Source organism: Adiantum capillus-veneris, chromosome 11, assembly GCF_014529385.1.
Source record: "Adiantum capillus-veneris isolate H3 chromosome 11, ASM1452938v2, whole genome shotgun sequence".
Lineage (NCBI taxonomy): Eukaryota > Viridiplantae > Streptophyta > Polypodiopsida > Polypodiales > Pteridaceae > Adiantum > Adiantum capillus-veneris.
In genome coordinates, this window is record NC_140941.1 from 116,202,277 (window position 1) to 116,226,594 (window position 24,318).

A 24,318-nucleotide genomic window follows, 5' to 3' on the forward strand; every position below is an offset into this window, starting at 1 on the left:
ATAAAGAGAGTGAAGTTGAATTTCCATGGTCAAAAAGCAGGTTTTTTTAAACTATAGTTTTATCATCTATCACCAACTCTTCTAGTGAGGTTGGCTCTATCATGAGGCAAGGTGGGTAAATCTCAGCCAGGTAGTCTTTGAAGGTCTGATTGTTAATACTTAATAAATCATCCATGAATCTAAACGTGTTATTGAAGACTAAAAGTTGTTTGGACTCCTCTTACTGTTTCATTTTTGAACACAACCATTTGTATTAAAAAATAAATAAGTATAGATTGCACATTTTTGGTGAGCAGGAGAATCCCATAGGTATTCCCATATTTTGTCTATAGAAATTTGGCCCTAATTGAAGAAAGCAATTTTGCAATATTTACTTAATTACCATAATTAAAGTAACTTTGTCAAAGCACAGTGTTTAATCCAACAAGGTGTTCTTACTAGTGAGATCTTTTCAAACCCTTCTGTTTTTTTGTTAGAAAATGTGAGGTTGAGCCGTCATTACCTGAGAGAGGAATGTTTTCATAACATTGTGTAATATCAGCGGTGAAGATACAATAGATATCTCTAAACAAGTTGATAAACACCTCCGATGAATTCTTAGCAAGCCAAAAAGTACAGCACTCTATGCCACTGATTCTTTTAAGGTTTGTTCTTTGTTTAGCACAAAGATTGCAAACCTTTGTCATGACTAGGTTCAGGCAGGAAGTAACATCTTTTGTAACACAAGAAAAAATATTGTTTGAAGCATCAAAAATCCATCATAACTTTTGTTTGTGTTTTTTAAAAATCGAGAACAACACGGGAAGCTTACTTGAAGTTTCATTGTATCCCATATTGTCCGAATCTCTTAGCAAAGCTAAAGCCACATCCTTTAGTGTTTCATTTGCCTTTTCAAATTCATTTCCACTCAACCTTACCAGGGCAACTTCATAAACAAGCTTCTTACAAATAATTGATATAGTGTTGGCAGCTTTACTGAGGCCGACTATAAACCAATCACAAGTCAGCTCATGGTAGTCTTACATAATTTTTGGAGTGACCCAAGTAGTATCCAAGCTGAGCCATTTATCTGGAAAAAGACTAACCTTTTGAAAAAAGATCTTCTTAACACTAGGTTGGTAACCTAACAGGACATAAAAGTGTCCTTTCAGGGTTTTGAAAAAAACCTCCAAAACCATAGTAGATCCACTCATTTTGTAAAATCCTTTCATGAGGTTATAGTTCAAGGCCTACTACACATGGAAAAAATAAGAAACTTGTAAAATTTATCATCTTTTGGTCACACCAAGCCTCCAAAGTTGATGGACCAATACATTTTCATCAAAATAGTCATTTCTTACGTTTTGTTGCATAAAAATAAGATTAGGGATTTTTGTAGGACTTGAGACAAATTCCCTAGTGAACGTCAATGGGTTGGTGATCATAACATATGATTGCTTCTCACTCACTATTTTTTGTTTTGCCAAAAGAAATAGGTACAAAAAAGTTGAATTTTTACCATTCTGCAAACATATCATCAAAGTTTCTATAGCCACGCTCAATACAAATAATATATGCATGTTTTCTTAGTTCCCTATTGTCCTTTACGTTCATAAGGAGCCATGGAGCATGTCAAAAGAATAATACATCTCTTACCAAGGGGAATCTTGGGGAAAAAGATGAAGTGCTAAATACAGCAAACATGAAAAATCTGGGTTCAACATATGAGTTGTAGAATCCCATAGAAACTATTCAATATCTAGTCAAATTTGCTCCTTATGACTAGATATGGTTACTACCTACAAAATGCATGTAGTTGTCACAAGAAACTAACAATATTGAAAAAGCTATACTTGATATACTAGAATGTTTCGTTTTCTTCTATAATTGAAAAAATCAACCATCGTTGTCTACTTGCAAAATAGGGTATTAGGTGTCCCAAAACTCAAGGAATATTAGCTTTATGTTACAATATGCGACATAGAAAATCAAAATTGCATTTGGATATCATGAAAGCCACCAAAAAAATCATAGAAGAGCTAAAATTGGCTAAAAAACAGGATTTGACAATTTTTGTAATTTGGTCATAACTTACAACTTAAACATTTATTTCTCCCTAGAAGCATCAAGACATGTTGAGGACTACTAAAGATAGTTGTCTAGCATTATAGACCTCACAAACATGAATTCTAGAGTGGTATAGTTGAAAAAAGTTGAAAAAAGCCAAAAACAGGACCCGTTTTTTCACACAGTTTAGGTTGTGAAATGTTGTGCAAGGACAAGGTTAAAGATGGAATTGACATTCCAAAAAAATTTCGAGTTTTTTTCAGCTCATGAGACAAATTTCTAGACAGATAGCACCTCAAAATCCATTTTGAAACTCTTGACATAATTCAAGGAAAATGGTCACTTAACGGGACATAAAAGTGTCCCATTACCAACCTAGTGTTAAGTTTTTCAACAAGATCCTGTAGGATCAATTGCTCCAGTTGGAGCTTTAAGGCCAAGTCAGCCAGACAGCCCTGTAGTGCGAACAATGCCATTCTAGGATTTAGAGGCTCTATAGGTATGTCATTCAAACCCATTCCAAGTAAATCTCGAAGAGAAGAAACCTTAATAATAGTTAGGTTTATCGTACAGACATGTACACCAAGTATACAAAATCCTATTTGAATTAGGGTTGCAGGAAAACACACACAGCTTCGAGAAGACGAAGGAAGCTCAAGGCACACAATAGAGAGTGTATTACTTAGTGTGAAAATAGAAAGATAGATAGCCCTAGAGTGATGGGCGAATATACAATGCACGGGGGAAAAACCTCCTAAAGAGGGAAAAAATGCCCTGGCGGTCCTTGTGTGTTCACACACATCACTATCACATGTATATGGTAAAAAATCCCACCTAGAGTGATGCGGTGAACGAGAGCTGACACATGAGTAAAAAAAAGTGCCATGCCCCGAGGACATGATCAGTCCACAAAGGGGAGTAAGCCCAAAGCTTTACGGGAAGCTTCAAGCTTCTCACGATACAATGCCTTGGTGAAAAGATCTGCAAGGTTGTCGTGTGTTGGCACATAAGCCAAGCTCATCTCTCCTTATGAGAGCCTCTCCCTGACAGAGTGGTAACCCACCTCAATGTGCTTTGTGCGAGCATGAAAAACTGGGTTCCTCGCAACTGCCAATGCACTCTGGCTATCAGTGAAGATAGGGTGGGGAGTGTCATGTCCAACACTCGAATCAGCCATAAGGCATCTGAGGCAGACACACTCAATCGTAGCTCTGTGAAGACTGCCCTGTACTCATCCTCACAACTAGAAGTGGTCACAGTAGGTTGCTTCTTGCTCAAGCATGATATACATGAACTGCCAAGCATGAAACAAAAACCACTTGTGGACACTCACGTGTCAAAACAACCAGCCCAATCTGAGTCCAAAAAAGCATGTAAGTCTGGCGGCAATATTCCCTCCTTGGGATAAAACAAGCCAAGATGTAAAGCACCACTAAGGTAGCGGAAAATCCTCTTGACATCCTACCAATGCTTAGACCATGGGCTATGCAAAAATATGTTGACCTGTGAGACTGCAAACTGAATATCCGGCCTCATGTTGCATGCATAAATGAGGCATCCAACAGCAATTTGGTAAAGAGTGACATCTGCAGGATCACCAGCATCATGGACTCAATTTTAAACCTGTTTCCATGGGAGTGGCAATAGGCTTGCAATCCTCAAGTCCAAACTTACATAGCAATGTCTCTATGTAACTTTTTTGACACAAGGCAATACCACCATCACACTGCTTAAACTATATGCCCAAGTAATGATGCAACATCCCCAAATCTTTCATCTTGAAAGTAGCATTCAAATCAGCCTTAAATTCAGCAATATGTCTCTCATTTGGTCCAGTGATCAGCAAATCATCTACATAAAGAACCAAATTGAGAAGTACATTACCCTCACCCTTTAAATACAATGTGCTTTCTGTTGGACTGTTATGAAAACCTCGTTTGACCAAATGAGTGTCATCTTTCTCATATCAAGCACGAGGAGATTGCTTCAACCCATACAAAGCCTTGTTACATCTGCACACTTTGTCCTCTTGTCCTTTTTTGACAAAACCATAAGGTTGTGTTACATAAACTTCCTCAAATATGTCACCATTTAAGAAAGAAGTAACAATGTATGATTGATGTACATCCCAACCAAAATGAGCTGCCAATGTACATAGAAATGCACAGTAGGCATATGACAAGTGGGAGCAAAAGTCTCTTCATAATCTATGCCTTTAACCGAGAATCCTCCATTGTAACAATTGGTAGATTTGCCAAAAAAAAAACCCAGGTCTCTATTGAGATAGGAGCCAGAAAACCTTTATTTGGGAGTAACCAAAGTTTATACTCCACCCCTAAAGATTCAACCTCCACTTGTCGTATAGGTAGAAATGGGAAATTTTTGGAAACCTTAGGTACCAATTCCAAAAGCGAAGTCTCACTAAGAGAACATAAATCTTTCTGAAACTCTTTAATAGCTTCAGCAGCAGTAGCATCCCTACAGAAAAGATTGTTGTAGGTGGGAGAATCGGAATAGTCGGGGCTATGAAAAAACTTGGCCTGAGCCCACACTGCTTTCTGAGAAGGTTAGCAAGTTCAGCACCATCTGAAGAGAACTTAGCCAAGTTCACTTTATGAGCTTTAGAGATAGTTGGGATACTAGCAATAATGTCGGTAATAACTGAGACGTCCTCCTTACTGTTTTTAACCAAAACAGCCAAAGTTTTGACCTTTGTCAAAGGAGACTGCGTGAATCAAGGAGGTAATAGGATTACTAGATGAGGCCACCAATGAGAGCAAATGCTTTCGCATCTTGTATGGATCTAAGAACCAAAAGTGAAGCCTGTGAAAGCGGCTCCATTGGCAAATCCAGTCCTTGATACAAGCAAACTGCGTGAAGGAGGAATAGTTAGATATGTCTCAAAAATTTGAAAGGAATTTTTATATTAAAAAAAGAATCATAAAAATTTTTTGGTAAAAGCAAACTATAAAGATAACAGTGTAGTATAATATTCTGGTAGCAGCCTCAACCTTCAACCGGTCAGAAAACATTCATAATGACCGATTGTATCACTAGAGCAACCTGACCTAGCACAATACTGGAAGCTTGGTCCTGATCCAGTGGTAAGACTGGATCCAAGTGCAATTTGTGTGTGTTTTAGTTATTTACTTATATTACCCACAGTTGAACATATACATGTTCAAAGACCAAGGTACCTAGATAAATACAAGTTTATTGTACAAAACAAACTTAGATAGCATGATTTTGTACAAATGAATAACATCAGGCTGGTACAAGTCACTATCCTAAAAGATAGAAATTCCTTCACATACTTCAAACCAGCAGCCAATCTTCCAAACAGTAAAGCAACCAAAAAGTTGAACCAAAGAGAGTAGCCCTCACCTGCACCTATAGAAACAACACAACATTTTGTTCGCATTGGCTCTGTAGAAGCAGGTGATGCACGGGCATCCTAGTTGTTTTCCATGTCACAAAGGTACAACTTTTTTGTGCAAGTGAACTTATCATTAAAAGAGAAGTTTCAAAGACTTTGGTAGCCAATTACACCATCATAAACAAAACTTCAGCGGCCTACAAACTGCCAATGATTATCATTAGACGAAATCTTTGCTAGAGGTCTTTATAGTTATTCTCCTTATTCTTGCAAGTTCTATCAAGAAAGGCTCTCTTCCTAGAACACGCCATGTTCTTAGCTGCAAAAAAAGGCCACATATTCTGCCCTAGCTGCTTTAAGCTTTTTCGAGATCTGCACCCTCTTTATAGGATCGACTGTAGTACTCATCCGAGCAGTCAGGTTATACCTTGGTATATCCTGATAACAATAGACAAATCATTCTGGATTTATTAGCATCGAAACCGGCATATACACACTTTTATATACAAGAAAACCCTGACAGGTTTTGCCATAATCGTGAGCAACACCAGCAAATGAATGGCGGGATTCCAACAAACTTCCGAGGAACCCCAGATTCTCAATAATCAGACGCTATATGAAGTAATCAAACATGCTATTGTAACATGCCAAGACAGTAAGGGACCACCCAAACCAGTTTAAAAGAAAAGATATATAAATATATACCCTTAGTCTAGTCCTACCAAAGTGGTTCCCTTTTACTCCTTGTAGAAAAAGATACCAAGAGATAAAGCAAATCTACAAACAACAAATCATGTCTATGTTCCCAGACATATTGTCCATGTCCAAAATAACCAAAAAAGTAATAAACCAGGTGTTTTATATTCAAAAATAGGAGGTTATATTCAAAAATAGGTAATTCTATAGAGTCTTGCAAAGAACCAGTAACCAAATCAACCCAACTATGTCATCCATTGCTTCGAGGAGTCATAAGTTTGCAAAATTACACTAGACATCCGTAAACAAGAACATAAACAACTATTTATGCTAAGGTATACAACATCAACCAAGAAAACCCAATGTTGAGCTATACCTGCTAAACTAGAAGGATAATCACTAGGTTATTAGTACAAACCAAAAGTAGCCCCGTATAGCAACATAAATGTTAGTGGTGCCTTTTACCACGTTAAGTGAGCCTTCGGTTGAGATGAACTGGAGCTAAGGACTTTAGTTAAAACCCATGTCTACCTAGGAGGAAGCCAAAAGAGAGGTCACATTAGCATACCAGCAAAACGTACTCACCCGAAAAGAATCTACTCAGCATATAAACCCAAGGCATTCCTCCAAAAAACAACTTAGCCCAAATTGATCAAACCAGCACATATACATGAAGGAAAGTTTTCTCAATAGATTCTTTCATGCATGTTATGAAACAAACCAATGAGACGTTTCACCATACCAAGCAACCCACCAATCCAATTCTCAATAAATCGAAACTCAAATAAGCCTTAGGTCAAAACCCAAATGGAGCTAAGGAATTTAGAGTAAAACCATGCCAGCCTAGGAGGAAGCCAAAAGAGTGGTCATGTCTGCATACCAACAAAAAGTAATCATCCAAAAAGAGTCTACTTAGCATATCTTCCCAAGGTATTCCTCGGAAAAACAATTTAGCCCTAAACTGATAAGACCAGCACATGTACATGAAACCAAGTTTTCACAAAAAATATTCCTTCATGCATCTTTATCAAACAAACCAGTGAGAGGTTTTACCATACCAAGCAACCCACCAATCCAATTCTCAATGAACCATCTTCAACTGATATAATATCCAACCCCTTAAGGTGGTTACCTAAACATTTCTCCCATCCAAACATTGTGTGTGTGTATGTGTGTGTGTTGGAGAAAGGGCACGTGCGCGGGGGGGGGGGGGGGGGGGGGGGGGGGGGGGGGGGGGGGGGGGGGGGTTGCAATGTCTTAAGACTTATATGCTTTTTCAAGAGCTCTTACACAAGCAAGGCATTGGGCCACTTGGTTAGTGGGATTTTGACTTTTAATAGGAGGCGGTCACAGGTTCACGCTAGAATTTTACAAGAGCAATGTGGATGGACGCGAGCCTTGTTATTCAAATCGGCTTTTGAAGACCGGCGGTTTCGTAAGAGGAAAATCCCACGAGGTGTTGACCCCTACCAAATGCAAAGCCCTCATCAACTAAATCTTTGGGCAAGTTTCAGTTCGTGAAGGTGGCGTGTCCTTTCTATAAAGAGTAGATCCCTCCGGGAAGTCCTTTCGAGCTCCTTCAACAGATCGTAATGGTGCTTACATGGTATAATTGTGTGTATTCAAAGAACCATACAAGCTCGTTAGAAAATGAGTTAGGACAACGCATAGGGAGATCTGAGTGCAGAGAGAAGTAGGGGGGGGTGCAATGTCTTAAGACTTATATGCTTTTTCAAGAGCTCTTACACAAGCAAGGCATTGGGCCACTTTTTGGTTAGTGGGCTTTTGCCTTTTAATAGGAGGTGGTCATGGGTTCACGCTAGAATTCGACAAGAGCAGTGTGGATGGACGCGAGCCTTGTTATTCAAATCGGCTTTTGAAGACGGGCGGTTTCGTAAGAGGAAAATCCCACAACGTGTTGACCCCTACCAAATGCAAAGCCCTCATCAACTAAAGCGTTAGGCAAGTTTCAGTTCGTGAAGGTGGCATGTCCTTTCTATAAAAAGTAGATCCCTCCGAGAAGTCCTTTCGAGCTCCTTCAACAGATCGTAATAGTGCTTACATGGTATAATTGTGTGTATTCAAAGAACCATACAAGCTCGTTAGAAAATGAGTTAGGACAACGCATAGGGAGATCTGAGTGCGAAGAGAAGTATGTTCATGTAATTTATCTCGTGTAAGATGTAAAATGCACTTGAAGTTTAAAGGCACTTGGATCACTTCATATGTGGTCTTCTCTTTCCTAAAGACTCAATTTTAAGACAGCATGACCAATAAATGGTTCATGCCTTCAAATATCCTACTTCATCATCATGACCTTAATTAAAGATTTTGTGTTTGAAGCAATTGACAAGGGAAAGAAAATCCAAGATGAGATTCGAGATAGGGGTTGTTGGAGCACTTGTGGATATGTATGGCAAGTGTAACGATCTTTGCAAGGCCCAAACCGTCCTAAAGAAGCTCTATTCTTACATTATTTTCTATAAGAATGCTCTAATTGTAGGATATGGTAAGTGACTCGCAAGGCCAACAAGCGGCTGTTTCAAGAAGATGCAGAGCAAGGGCATTCTTCCAAATTAAGTGATCTATGCATACTTCCTCAAAGCTTGTGTTGTGATTGGAGCCATCAACAAGGGAAATTGAACCCATCATCAGATTGTGAGGTAAGGGCTTATAAGGCTTAGTGTTGTGATGGGTGGTTCTCTTGTGGATATACATTCCAAAGTGTGGGGCTCTTTGTCAAGTGCAAAGTGCTCTAGAGATGCTCCCTTCTTGCCACGTTGTCTCATGGAATTTTCCAATTGTAGCATATAAAAAAGGCCAACAAGCTCTTGACTATTTTTAACAGATGCAACATGATGCCATCATTCCATATGAAGTGACCTATACGTTTATCCTCAAAGCTTGTGATGCGATTTGAGCTATCAACAAGGGAAAGAAAATTAATGATGAGATTTCGAGACAAGGGTTGCTTGAGCATAATATTCTGCTAGGTGGTGCAGTTTTGGATATGTATGCCAATTGTGGCATAGGGGTACACAATCTTGAGCCAAGAGGTGGAAAGGATGCATGATGTACACACATATCGCTAGGTTTTGAAGTACGGTGTAAGTGCACTCAAACCAAAGCTGAGTAGCTCGACCCCTTCAAGAATCAAACATCAAACTTAGACTTACCAAGTCAATCTATTTTGGAATGAAACCTATTCATACAAAAGTTGAAATCTTGCTGATATGATAAAACAAAAGCAAATTCACGAAGACGACATGCTCTATGCTTCAATGGGGACACAAGGCTTTATTTGAAGCATGGATTTTTGACATAGGGGCACAATTGTTGAGAGATGTATTTTCATGAATGTGGTACATTGATCATGCCACATGACTATTGTGCTTGCAATGTTGGAGCAACGAGTCTCCCTCAACGAACAAAAGACAATCACACATATGTTAAAAACAAAATCTCTCTAAGTTAACACTTGTGTTTTTTCTACAACAAAATTCTAATAAGACTAGAGGAAAAGCATAAGTTCCCCTTCAACATTGGATGGAACAAAAGTGGCAAGGGAAGGGCACATTCCCTACGCTGTTATTGTAAATGTGGAGAATTGTGCCAACTTCACACCATGTGTGTATGTTTTTTTTTTTGGTGGGCACAAGCATCCCAATGCCCAAAATGCATCTCCCTTTATCTTGAAAGATTATAATTTCCAATCACATATCACCTGACTCAAACTTCAATCCTATGGCAAGGTCGGTCGATGGTACGAAAAAGCTTCGAGGAGAGTTGGTACATCACAAGGTAAAAGTTGCACTAAATATAGCAATATTCAATAGTACACAACATAAATACTTTTAACAATTTTAAAATTTTACAGTCATTCTTTAAATATTTATCATGCTCAATATTTTGATATTTATCAGGCTCAATATTTTGAAATAGATAACATGAATCAAGAAATTTTAGGTGAAAATGATACAGCACTTTGATTGCTGAACTTTTTACCTGCAGATGACTATTAGCAATAAGCAAGAACTTATACGCACCATGATGGATTGAGCCAAAAATCTTACTTGCATACTAGTGCTTTTGGCAAAGTATGTGCAAAGGTAGATGATTGGAATATCAGAGACGACAGGACTCAAGAACCAACAATGGCTCTTGGAGGAGTCCTTCCTCGCCTTTGAAGAAAACGGAGTCATGGGCATGGGATCAATGGTGCCACAATCAAAAGGCAGCCTCGTTGATCGTTGATCTGAAACAATGAATGGCAGCAACATATGTGTTGTCTTACTGCCACATGAAAATCCACAAGCATCCGAGTGAGGATAAAGAGTCTAATTGTATGCTAATTATGCAAATAGCGGCTGAACTAGAGAATCATGGCCTTGTATGCTTACATCAAGGGGTAGGGATAATGCAAAAGCTCTCTAGCAATGTGCAAGAGTAAAGAATAAGTGAGTGGTAGTTGGATGTGGAGCTTGAGACTGTCAATGAGAGGCACATGTGCACATGACCACACATGGCATGCACACATACTCAAGGGTAACAGTTGTGAGTTGGCCTCCTTCCTCAACTACTATTGAAAACTTAGACAATGGTCACGCAGCGCATAGTTCTCAGTTACTTTTCGAAATAACTGTGCCTCGTGCAGGGTCACACGTGCACCAGTTATTTGTCTTATGCGCAATTATGCAAGGCCTTTTGTAACTATGCCAATTTTGGCATAGTGACATTGGTAACATATGATGCATGTGTGACCACATCCTTACCCCCATTGGTTTTTCCTGCAAAGATGTGGAAAGTAACACCTTAACCTTTTTACTCATTTTTTGTGCTATGCCACCTCACCTTTTACTCTTTTTTTGCAAGAAGATCTAAAAGGTGCAACTGGTTATCATCATCTGGCCTATCTTCAGTGTATTCAGTGTCTTAGCTTACATTCGTGCCGGTTGAAACTTCAGTAATGCTGGTTAGGTACAAGAGGAAAAGGAAAGCCCTTGCCACCATTATTTCCGACGTGGACATGTGGCTCAGTCCCATATCTCCACTGGCAATTTCCATATCACCCGGCGTTTTCCCGGGTGGTGACGAAGAAGGATATGTTTGCCCCCAGATTATGGGCTCAACATCTCGCTGGTGCAACCAGAATAATGCATCCTTGTAAATATTGTACTTAAATTGCAACCTGCCCATGCTCTTGTAGTAGAGAATATGTGGAGTCATCACTGGGTACTTTGCTTGTATTTTTTAGTCTGCTACAATTGCAATGTGGTGCATGGCTATGGAGACCATTCTTTTCCAGATGAAGAGCACACAGCCAGCTCCGTTTTCACGCCAGTAGGTGCTCTGCTTCGAGCATCATTTTGCAAGATTGAGCGCTTCTATCTTTGCTGCCTTTACAGTGGGCGTTTACCCTGATTGTAAGGATTGCCAATAGGAACAAGAAGCTCTCCCTTGTGGGCATGGCGATCACATACCCAGAAAGTGTTACCAGCAACATCGTCAAAGCAGACTCGGTGCAACCCAAAATCGAAGGCCATATCTACCTCCACATGCGCAAGAACGATTTGCATGACTTCCTTCGCCTCATTCTTGTGGAGCATGCCAGCCTCCTCAGTATTGGTGAGGAAGTGCCTGTAATCCACATCTGGCATTTGTTCAAGAAGAGCCTCGAGAGCTTTGGCCAGAATGACATGCTGAAGTGCCTCCCTCTCAATTCCCAGCCCGCTCACCATAGCTTCTGGGGACGGAATGAACACCTGTGCACTGGGCAAGTACACGGATGCTGCCAGTCTCGCCAGGCAGCAGATGACTCTCACAGCTGGCACCATTACTCGTGCTACCTTCATCACCCACCCCTTCAACTCCATTGTCACTTCCTTCCCACTTTGCCCTTCCACCAAGTGTGGCCCCTCTGTCGGTGATTCACACATGAAATGTACCACTGCTCGCTTCCCAAACAACGCCTTCAAGGGCGCAAGTTTTCCCGTTACGTCCACCAAATATGGGAACAGAGGATATGCTCTGTCGTTTCTTAGCTCATTTCTTAGTAGACGAGTGGAACAATTGGCTATGATGTCTCGCTCTGCCTGTCGCAACACATCCCCCAACTTCTGTATGTCTGTGCGAATCATTCGAAGATTTGAGTTCAGCTTTTGCAGCATCTTTTGTTGACGCTTCTCAGAGCTTCTCACTTCAAATTTGATACATTCTAAGAGATCTTGCAACTCACCAGTAAGTTGCTTCCCAGACCCATGACTTTCTTCATGCTTTAATTCTTGTTCCTGGTCTTCCCCACCACCTAGGCCACTCAAAGAAAACTCTTCTTCAATACCTGCAAGAACACTGAACCGACCTTTAACACGGTCTTCTATCTCTTTTGGCAATAACAAGTTCACCACAGGCGTGGGGCCTATGTTGATTCCCCATTCCTGATAGACTTCTAGTAGCCCCTCACTTCTCACCTTCTCCAAAATAGAAGAAAGAGGAGCTGCATCTGAGCATGGCTCTTTACTTTGTAAGACCCACTCTTCTAGCATCACTGTAGGGATTCCTCCAAAATCAGCTGTTTTACAGGTGGCATAAATGAGGGTCCTAATTTCATCCATCAGCTTGTTACCAGCAATGAAGCTTGGATCGTCTATTGGCTTGGTACAGTAGCCCCCAGCAGTGGTCATGCTCGAACTACTGCTTGTGTTATACCTGAGGCTGTCAGGACAAAAAATAAGGATATCGATCCATTGCTTGCTTTCCCAAGCCTCATTAATAACATCCCCTCCAAACCTCACAACCACCCCTACATTTCCTCTCATAAAAGACACCCAACCATAGCCAACATTAAAGCTCTTGTTGTTTGCACAATAAACCTTGTGCAACTTCACTTGCAGCCTTGTGAACACTCCAAAGGGAATGAGGTGGATTGAAGAGTCCCTACATCTCAATCTTCTTCCAAAGAAGGTTGTATCCTTTCCATTGCATACAGAAGGGTATCGTATCTCCTTCTCTTTCACCAGTGCAGGAAACAGTAAGTTCCCTTTTGGCTGACCTGGTGCACTGTCCAATGATATGCAAAGCTCAAGATGTTCCAAATACCTCAAGATTTCTTCAAGATGAGTCTCCTTGCACCCTTGCCTGCGCAGCATGTTCTTGATATCCTCTTTGACCCACACCCATGGACATGGCCGCTTTGGCTCACCTTCAATATGTGTACCCAGCAAGGAGCCAACAAGTTTGTTACAAAACCAGGCAATATCTGTTATCACTAGTGTGCTCATGATGTTATCTTCACAAACTGAATCCCTTTTCATGCTATGTGACTTACCAACTGCTTCCTCCATTTCCTCCGAAGGAAAAAACACCACATATCCTTGGATATGTAGCTCTTGCAAAGCTGCTTGAACTCTAGTTGAGTCAATCTCTACATGACTTTTCTCGGATAGCATCTCCAAAACTGATGAATAAGATGTCAACAATCTTGACTCACTCTGTCCCGTACCAAAGATGCGATGACAAAGCCAATTTGTTTGACTTCCCTTGGTAAGCTGGGCAGAGATGTCGTAGCAGAGCTTTGGAATGGGCCAAGCAGCATTATCAAAATCTCTCAGCAAGGATTCTAATCTCCGCTTCAAGCGTTGCACCCCCAATGCTGTCCTTGCATTTACCCCAAACAAATTTTGGTAATGACCAATTTTCTCCGCATGAACCGCAAAATCAAGCACCACTGAGAACTTGTTCATCAGAGTGGATGTCCAACTGTGTGTAATATTCCTAATTGCATCACTCGGTTTACCCTGCTCAAAAAAGTTAACCACCACAATCACCTTTGGCTTGCTTTCGACATGGTCCACATCAGAAGAAGTCAAGGTCTTTTTGCGGGCACTTCTGTGCGAGACAATGAACCTCAACCAATAGTCGAGCTGCAGCGCAAATTCTTGCAAAGAGGAAGAGTTATCGACCTTGCAAACCACTATGAATATATCATTGTTGCTGGCATTCATGAAGTAATGATGGAAGACGTGATATTCCTCCTGGCCTGCTAGATCACAGATTAGCAGCTTCTTGTGGTTGCGCCTAAAAGCAAGAGAATGGAACTCCATTCCACGAGTGCGCTCTGGTCTATGATAGAGACCACATGATCTACCTATTGAGGACAAAGGCCATGTGTAGTGTAGAGCTTGGCACAAGGTGGTTTTGCCAACTTCAGCATGGCCACATAGAAAGAGTTTAGCCACATTTGGCTTTACATGTGGTTCCTTTAAAAGCTGACTCTCTCTGTACAATTGATTTCTGCGGATCAATGAGGCAGCGTGGGCCTCTGCTGCACCATTTTGCCAAGGGAAAGCTAGAGTGCAAATGGAAAAATTGTTGATCAAAGAATTTGCACATTCCCATTCATCTGAATCAGCTTGTGAAAGACCAGTCTTGTCAGCATCAATTCTGACCTCAAGGTATACCAAGTTCGAGGCTGCGGGGGAGCTTACATAGTCAGCAAGACCTGCAGCACTGCCAGAGGCTCTGCCTGGAGGAAGAACAATCCTGAGAGCTCTGAGAGCAGCAGCAGAGACGTCGCTTTGACTGAGTGTGCGCCACATGCTACTTTTCCACTCATGAAATTGGCAATCCAAAAACTGTATGGTACAGGCAGAGTCTGCGAGACCTTGCAGTATCAGCAGGTTCCATAGATCTGCTACCTCTCCCCATAAATCTAGACGTAGAGTAAGAACCCTGGTATGAAGTCGAGAGTCGACAAAGACCTGCATGTCCTGCCTACTTGGCATTGGCAGGCCCAGGTCTGTGAGTGACTTGTTATTTGCCATGATGTCAACCAGTAGAAGATTCAAAAAAATTTCCGAGCGGTAATTGCAACCACGAAGATCAAGTCGAGTGAGAGTGCAGTTTGGTCGTTGAAGGATCTGCCTCAAGCAGGTGATAGCATCAAAGCCAATGTTCAATCCACCCAGAAGAAGTTGCTTGACCTTACAAAGCTGGTTCTGCAGCCCTTCCGCAAGTGCCCCCATCAGAATTCCAGAATCAACTTCGTCCAATTCTCTACGTAGAGAAACAAATCTTTTTTATGAGTCTATTGCCAGGGCCCAGCCTTCATAGTTTACATTGAAGCATTACAATTTGTTAAAATAAAACCTAAGCATAACAACCCTAAGCAGGAAAATGCATACAGTCGTTAACTAACTAAGAGCAAACACAGCATGTGGAGCAATAACAAATAAAACCAATTAGCACATCCAAACATGGAAAAATAAACATTCAAATTTTATGAAGAGGCTGACAATCCATTGTTCTTTTGTGAAGGTTAAAAGATTTCAATCATCATCTACCATCTTTATTAATTAGTAAGTCATGCGTTACTCAAGGGTTTACTTACGGGGTCGATGCAGAATTTAAGATAGTCCATCACAATCAGCTCCTCATACAAAAGTAAACAACCCTTCTGTATTGGGTGTTTTCTATACTTTGTGTGTATGAATGTAGTCCACTCTTTTTTTAATATTTTCCATAATGTGTAATCATATTGATAATTAAGAAAATGTACATGGTCAAACGACCCATCAAACAACTATCTACAAAGGCTAGAAGTCCAATATTGGACATGAACATCAAAAGCCCATAACCGAGATGGCCATGCAGTCACGCTAGATAATCAAGCAATGAATGTCGCCACCAAGATGCCATCCTTCCAGGCCCGTGCATTTGCCATAGAAATGACCCCAGCAGGGCTGAGCGAAGAAACATTCCAAAGTAAAATACCTCTCAACCTGAATACATGTTGTTGAACACCACTTGCACCATCCAAAATGAAGGCCTGGTCCAATTATGCCACAAACCCCAGTACTGAAGCATATCAGAAGGAAACTGAAAATGCTTAGGATGGAATGCATGAGAGCACTTTCCAGAAAAATATTCACCAGCAATATGAAACCAGCAGGGTGAAAGAAAGGCCCATATTTTCTTGGCAAGCGGGAAAGTAACGAAGGATGTCTTAAAGTGGTGCAAAAGGAACACATGCCATTGGAAAGACGATAGCGCCACAAACTCGCTCCCAACGCAAGCCCTCCCACCATAGCCCGCCAAAGAAACACCTTTCCCTTATTCGGAAGTTGAGTATGCCATCCTCCAAACAATACATCCCTCCACCAAGCAGCAAATTTCTTGACTTGCCAAGCCTTGTTGGCCTTATTAGCCAACCAATGCTTTTGTCCAACAAGGTGGTTAGGTACGTAGTGTTCGGTACAAATTCGGTACGTAAGGTAAGAATGGATTTAGTTTTTAGGTACGTCAAAATTTGTACTTTTTTTCACAAAGCCTAAAACTGAGAGTATTTCCTACATTTACTTATGCATTCACCAAGAATTCAAATAAAGACTAGAGTCCACATCTTGGAAGAATTGTAATCGCCCTCTATTACGCCTGCAAAAACAGCCAACGGACACAAACTTTCTTCAGTAGACACTGACTCTATGTACTCATGCACCAAACTCCACCAATCCAACACTGCTACAAAGACATCAGTCAATGATCGATCACATTTATGTTGAAGGTCTCAGATACAAATCCTGATCATTGTAACCATTTAGCAATCACATCCAAATAACATTGATCTTTTTATGGATGTCTTGATCTACTAAATCTTGTTACTATCAGATTCATATCCTTTCACATTTCAATCAAGCAAACCATGCCCATGACTATCCTCACAAGACAGTACATCCACATAGCATGCAGTCCACAAATCACACAGTTAGTTCACATTGAACACTTGTGTTTCAATCATTCAATCTAGCCATCTCATTCCGTCGAGACCTCTTGATGCACCTAGATCACTGTGCAGCCATCTCATCCTTCCGAAACTCTTGATGCACTCACACCAGTATCTAGTCATCTCATTCATATGGACGTCTTGATGCACTAGAATCTCATTCAGTTCCCATTCACTTAGGCATCACATCTAGATCTCACCAATCTCTAATAGATGTCTAGATGCACTAAGTGAGATCTAGATGTGATGCCTAAGTGAATGTGAACTGAAATGAGATTCTAGTGCATCAAGATGTCTATATGGATGAGATGACTCGATACCGGCGTGAGTGCATCAAGAGTTTCGGATGGCTGCACAGTGAACTCGTGATGCACCTACATAAGTGTAGCCATCTCAACCTTTCGGAACTCTTGATGCACTCACACCAGTATCAGTCTTCTCATCCAGATAGACATCTTGATGCAATAGAATTTCATTCACTTAGGCATCACATCCAAATCTCACCGATCTCTAACGAATGTCGAGATTCAGTAAGTTCAAATCATTCATCAGACAAAATGTTGTAGACATTTCATCTTTCTCTACATGTCTCTAACAATACACATGAAAGAGCACATGTTTCAGTTCAATCAAGGAAATTTTCAATTCACTGCGCACAGTTCATAATGTCGTTCCGCAAATACTGACAGCCCGTCAATACCCTTAAATCACAAAAAGAATTAGTGACTTTATTCAACCTAGCAATCTGTGACAAAGGAATGGAGTGGCTCCCCTCTTGTGCAGTCCGAACCGCACTAGATTCAACCTTGCTGATTCATCGGTAACTTTTGGCATAGACACTGCTAATAAACCAAAAGCTTCAAGGTACAGCTCTCTCTAAAGAGAATTTGCAAGGTTCTCTTCCTCCATCCACTTTGCATCGAGGGCCAAAAAGTACCCTTGACCAAATTATCCAATGGACCTAGCTTACCTTTCTCTTCTTTTCTCGTACCCTATGACCTGTTGGTAGCCGTTCTCGCCTCCTTGTCCTTGGCAACTCAATCTGGATCTGGGGAATTTTCTGATCTACCACCCGATTCCCTTTCCTTTCTTTCCTGGTGCCCTGGGACCTGTGGGTAGCTTCACTAGCCTCCCCTGTCTATCAATAGGTCCGTCTCAATCATTGGAACCCTAAGACGCACTATCATCTGATCCCCTTTCTTCTCCGGAATCCTCTGTTGAACTTACATCTGGTTCCTTAGTTCGTCGGAACCCTCGGATGCGCTACCGTTTGATTCTCTTATTGCTCTAGAATCCTGTGATGAGCCATCATCCGTTTCCCTGATTCATTCTCTTCACTCGAAGACTCTTGCCATGTTGAGGTGAATACTATCATGTCCGTAGGATAAGTCAATGAGCCGGCATGCATTCCAAATCCTTGCTTAGCATGTCCCATAAGTCTCCGAATAGAGACAAACTTCTGGTTTAGACAATACTCTCCAATCTCTTTTGGCAAACCACAACAAAACCGCTTAATATGGTGTCTCAAAGTAATCTTTCGAAACGAAGACATTGGCAAATAAGTATCCCAAAACCTCTAGCAGTAATCATCCAATGTATCTTTCTTGGTCATTCTCAAGTGATGCCAAGCCAGGATGACATCCCTTTCATATTTGTCTGATATCCAAGTTGACGTGAAAATTTTCTTGAATTTCAACCACGTCACAGGTGCTTCTCTACGTAACAACAAAGTAGACCACCGCGTCTGTGCATTTCCTCTTAAGTAAGATGCCGCCCTTCGCACCTTGGAGTGTTCCGTGAACCAACCTCCTGAGAAGGCAACGTCAAACTGTTGTACAAACTCAAGGGTTCGATGAGTGTCATGGTAGCCTAAGAACGTCTCAAACTTGACGGCCTGACCCCTTCCTTGAACTCCTTGGTCTTCTTGCTCATCTGGTCACTGTCGAGAGGACGAGCTCTCCTCCTCTAAACTGTTAAATGGCCCCCCATGCCTTATAGATTTTCTCATAAATCTACTTTTCTTGCTTTTTCCCTGCTTCTTCCGCCTTATCTCATCCTCTCTAAAACTAGAGGATGACGAACTGTTGGAACTCTGTGAAGACGAAGAAAAATTTGAGTCATCCTTGAAACGAACACACTTCTTGGATCTGCTTGCAACCTCGAAACTCGACTTTAAATAACCGGGGAAATCCACCGACTTCCTCTTCTTCCGAGAGTGCATCAAGCCTTTCATTATCTGGTTCATCTTCTTGTTGAGAGCTCCGTCCAGTTCTTTCTGCGAGTGCAACTTCCACTTTTCTGCACTCGTTTGTCCTTTCAGCTTTTTTCTCGACCGGAGAGGAGAATCCATGGCCTCACCCATCTCAAGTGAATCTCATCAATCGGGTAATCCTTCAAGTGTTTCGCAAATCTCGGGCATCTAGAGTACTTCATCAATCTTTCCACACACATGTCAATTGCTCTGGCAAACTTCCCTACCAAAAATTTGTCCAATTCTTCATTTCTTTTCTTCAATTCCCACGCCAGATTTCAACTTTTCTTCGCCTTCCCACTGGGAGGTGTTATCTATGTCAGATTCTCCGCGAGAACCCATATGTACTTATGTCCCTTAAGACAGAGCGATGAAGACGGGAGCGCGCTCGATGCACGATGGGCGAAGGGTGGAGTGGCTAATAAGTCTAGGGTTGGGACAGGAAGATTCTTTTACAAACAAAAATCTTGTCCACTCTGTCATATTCTCCTCGAGAACCTGCATGCGCTGCAAGAGGGTTCGGATCCTCCATAGAAGAAGAATCTTTCTGAGCTTTGATACCACTGTTACAAACTTGGATACTCTAAGCGAGAAATCAATAGTAACACACAAACAAAAACTTCAAAACCACCGAACTTTAAGAGAGAGAGAGAGAGAGAGTAGACATGGCACGGCGGAGTTCCGCTCCCAGAAACACTGGCCCCAAAGATTGGTGCCCATTTCGGTATTTCTTTATTACTATTCACTGCAAAGTACAACTCCCGAGGGTCCTCTGCTCTCAGAATCAACGTCCAGATGCTCTGCAGAGAGAGAGGCTCAAGGGCTCTTATAAACTTACAAGGGTTGCCCAAAAAGCATAGCCCCAAAAGCATCAGGTTCAAAAGCACAGCACCCCAAAAGCTAGCACTGAAAGCTGCAAAAGCTGCCATTGTAATTTACGGAAATCCGTACAGTCCAGCCACGTCAGCACAACAACGTAAAACCTGAAAATCCGTACAATCTTGCCATGTCAGCAATCCGTACAATCTGCCACATTAGCTTGTCAGCCCATTTTACGGAAATTAGCCTCATACCTCAAGCTTTGGGTTTTTAGGGTTTCAGGTCCCACAACTAGTGCTCAGAAGTTCTTTAAGTTGGTTGGTTCAATTTCTCTTGTCCACTTGGCCATCTCTTCCAGCTGGTCATGCAACTTCACCACTTTGTGACATTCCGCCCTCTTGAAAGAATTGTAATCGCCGCCCTCAATTACACCTGTAAAAACAACCAAAGGACAGAAGCTTTCTTCAGTAGACACTGACTCTATGTACTCATGCACCAAACTTCACAAATCCAGCACTGATCAATCACATTTCTGTCGAGGGTCCTAGATACAAATCGTGATCATTGTAACCATTTAGCAATCACATCTAGACCACGCTGATCTTTCACGGATGTCTTGATCTACTAAATATTTGTTACTGTCAGATTCATATCTTTTTAGTTCACATTTCAATCAAGCAAACCATGCCCACGACTATCCCCACAAGACAATACATTCATATAGCATGCAATTCACAAATCACACACTTAGTTCACACTGAACACGGTGTTTCAATCATTCAATCTAGCCATCTCATTCCGTCGCGAAGTCTTGATGCACCTAGATCACTCTACAGCCATCTCATCCTTCCGAAACTCTTGATGCACTCACACCAATATCCAGTCATCTCATCCGTATGGATACTCATCTCATCCATATAGACATCCTGATGCACTAGAATCTCATTCAGTTCACATTCACTTAGGCATCACATCTAGATCTCACCAATCTCTAATAGATGTCTAGATGCACTAAGTTCAAATCATTCATCAGACAAAATGTTGTAGACATTTCATCTTTCTCTAACAATACACACATGAAAGAGCACATGTTTTCAGTTCAATCAAGGAAATTTCCAATTTAGTGCACACAGTCCATAAAGTTATTCCGCAATATACTGTCAGCCCATCAGTTTTCTAAAATCTCAAGGAGAAATTAGTGACTTTATTCAATCTAGGCAATCTGCGACAAAGGAGGGGAATCCCCTCTTGTGCAGTCCGCACCGCACCAGATTCAACCTTGCTGATTCATCAATAAATTTTGGCATAGACACTACTAATAGCCTAAAAGCTTCAAAGTATAGCTCTTTCTCAAGAGAATTTGCAAGGTTCTCTTCCTCCATCCACTTTGCATCGAAAGGAAAAAGTACCCTTGACCAAATTATCCGGTGGACCTAGCTTACCTTTCTTTTCTTTTCTCGTGCCTTGGCCTCCCTGTCCTTGGTACCTCAATCTAGATAAGGGGAATTCTCTGATCTACCAGCTGATTCCCTCTGCTTTCTTTCCTTGTGCCCTAGGACCTATGGATAGCCTCACTAGCCTCCCCTATCCATTGGCACGTCAGTCTTAATTGTCGGAATCCTCAGATGCACTATCATCTGATCCTCTTTCTTCTCCGGAATCCTCTAATGAACTTGCATTTGGTTCCCCTAATTCATTCTCTTCATTGGAAAACTCTAGCCCTAGTGAGGTGGATACTATCCTGTCTGTAGGATAAGTCAATGAGCCGACATGCATTCCAAATCCTTGCTTAGCATGTCCCATAAGTCTCTGAATAGAGTCAGACTTCTGGTTTAGACAATACTCTCAAATCTCTTTTGGCAAACCACAACAAAACTCCTTAATCTGGTCCCTCAAAGTAATCTTTCAAAACGAAAACACTGGCAAATAAGTATCTCGATTGATTCTCAAAACCTCTGGCAGTATTCATCCAATGTATCTTTCTTAGTCATTCTCAAATGATGCCAAGTTGTTTATAAGGACCCTTGGAGCCTCACTCTGCAAAGCATCTAGACGTAGAGTCTGACAGCAGAGGACCCTCGAGAGTTGTACTTTGCTGTGAGCAATAATAAAGAAAATTGAAATACCGAAATGGGGCGCTAGTCTTAAGAAAGTTTCCAAAGAGGAGCATGCACATCCATTGTGGAGACGGATTCTTGATCAGTTTGAGGAGACCTCGTTTGCCAAATAGATCACACTTGAACGGGAGTTGTACAACCTCCAGTTCAAGGATTTCAACTCACTCGATGGGTTGACCCGCCGCATGTGGGAACTCTAGGACGACCTTGTCTCTGCCGGAGGCGACATCACCTCGGCACGCATAGCTAGCCTCTTACTATTCAAGCTTCCCCAACGCTTTGATCCCTATTTTCAGAGTTTGCTCACATATGGAAGTACCTCTTTCCCCACTTGGGACGAGATTCTCCCTTCCCTTAGACAGATTGAGGAGCACTCCGCATTCCGAGCCGGAGGTGCTGTTGATGCAAAAGGAGCTTTGATAGCTCAAGGAGGTAACAAGAAAGGTAAAAGTAAGAAGAAGAAGAAGAACAAAGACATCGAATGTTACCATTGCCACAAGAAAGGGCACAGAGAATCAAAATGTTTAAGAAGCGAGACGAGGCCAACAAGGAGAAACAGAAAACCTCGTCTGGAGTTGTAGCCTCTCACGAGACGGCGGGGACCGCTCTTGTCGCGATGACGGACCTCGCTCTTGCTACATCGCAGTCAGGTACTCGGGTTGTTGACAGTGGAGCCACTACTCACATGACTCCCCAATAGTCTCTCAAGGAGACTCACGGACAGACCGTCACTATGGGTGACAACCATGAGATTCCAGCAAGCCGATGCCTGGGGAGCGTTTGGTTGTATGCTTGTAAAATAACTGTTGTTGTGACTCCCGGCCCGGACCTGGATGGTTATGCGGGAGGAGTATTAAGAAGTCTGAGCAGTGGTTACTCTCAGCACCTCCAAACGACGCAGGCTGCGGTCTGGGGGGCGTTTGGTTGTAAAAGGCCTCTATATCTCCCGGCCCAGACCTTTTTAGGTTATGCGGGAGGAGTGATGAGGGAGTCGTTGAATATCTCCTGGCCCGGACCTTGTTAGGTTATGCGGGAGGAGTGTTCATCGACGACTTTATGTTTCTATGTCTTGTAACATGCATATGTGAGCATTTGTGTTGCATTGTGATGTGCCAACCACTGAATATTTCTAATTGGATGAGATTGCCTGGGTATGTAATTTTAGTGCATCAAGACACCCGTGGAAGATCAGTACGGTCTGGGTGTGATGGCTAATTTTACTACGCCGGAATATCAAGAGTTCCGATCTGGCCGAAAGGAGAAGCTAACTCCTTGATCAAGCTAACTCCTTAACAAAAAGAGCAAACCGACTGTCCCTCGGATTTTTTTATTTTTTTTTGAGCTAACTTGAGTTGTTTTGCAGATATGTTGTAATCGCAGACGATTACTCTCTTTCAAGAAGGGGAGATGTCACAAATTGATGACGTGTCCAAGCCCTAAAGAAGGGAACCAACTTGCAGATGTGGGCCGAGGGGCCTAAACCCTAAGTGAAGAGGCAGAGCAGCAGGAAATAAAGCAGGGCTCACACACACACACACAAGAACTTGCGAAGCAGGCTGATGACGCGGCAGATTTCCGAAAATCACGCTGGCTGATGACGTGGCCATAGTTGACACGTACGGTCACGTACGATGGTTACACGTACGAAGACGTGCGGTACTAATCGAACTAAAAAAAAGTAGACATGCGTTGAAGTAACGTATGATGCAAAAAAATAAATCATATATCTTTTAGAGCCTATAGTCTATTATGAGTCATGACATAGACCTTAGTAATGTAACTACTTAGTATTAAGTACGTACAACTTAAGGGAGATGTCTTACAAGTAAGAACATTAAAGATTTGGCCATGGACATTGGAAACGGCAATGTTCGAAAAAAGAAGATCATGATTGCATTTGATTTCATTACATAAGTAGAGAGTCGAGGCTCGAGAGATACAAGTGACAAAAAGTAGTACAAAAAAGTAGTGACACAACTCATAGTCTCATGGCCCATGGGTGCAAACTTTAAAGCATAAAGAGAGAGTTCTAAGTGCTCATATCGCTCTCATCACCGGAGTTGTGGTGCGCTTGAGCTTGCGGTAGCTGCATCATCCTCATCACTACTTGCATCCGATGCACTAGATGCAAGACCATAATCTCCCTCACTAATGCCCTCATCATCAAACTCTGGCTCTCTAGGATCCGCAGGCTTGGAAATGGACACATTCTCCAAAGTGGTGTCCACCATAGTAG

At 41.7% G+C, this 24,318-nt stretch overlaps 1 protein-coding gene across 2 annotated transcripts in view; it reads right to left on the minus strand.

The window, feature by feature from the left end:
• Positions 1–10,070: 10,070 nt before the first annotated feature.
• The window catches only part of LOC147447884 (uncharacterized), a 71,797-nt gene continuing 57,549 nt past the window's right edge, over positions 10,071–24,318 (minus strand). For both annotated transcript variants that reach the window (XM_086523787.1, XM_086523788.1), the window contains exon 2: positions 10,071–15,169. In XM_086523787.1, coding sequence (XP_086379913.1) covers positions 11,518–15,169 — 3,652 coding nt within the window. In that variant the 3' untranslated portion in view covers positions 10,071–11,517. The remainder of the gene's footprint in view (positions 15,170–24,318) is intronic.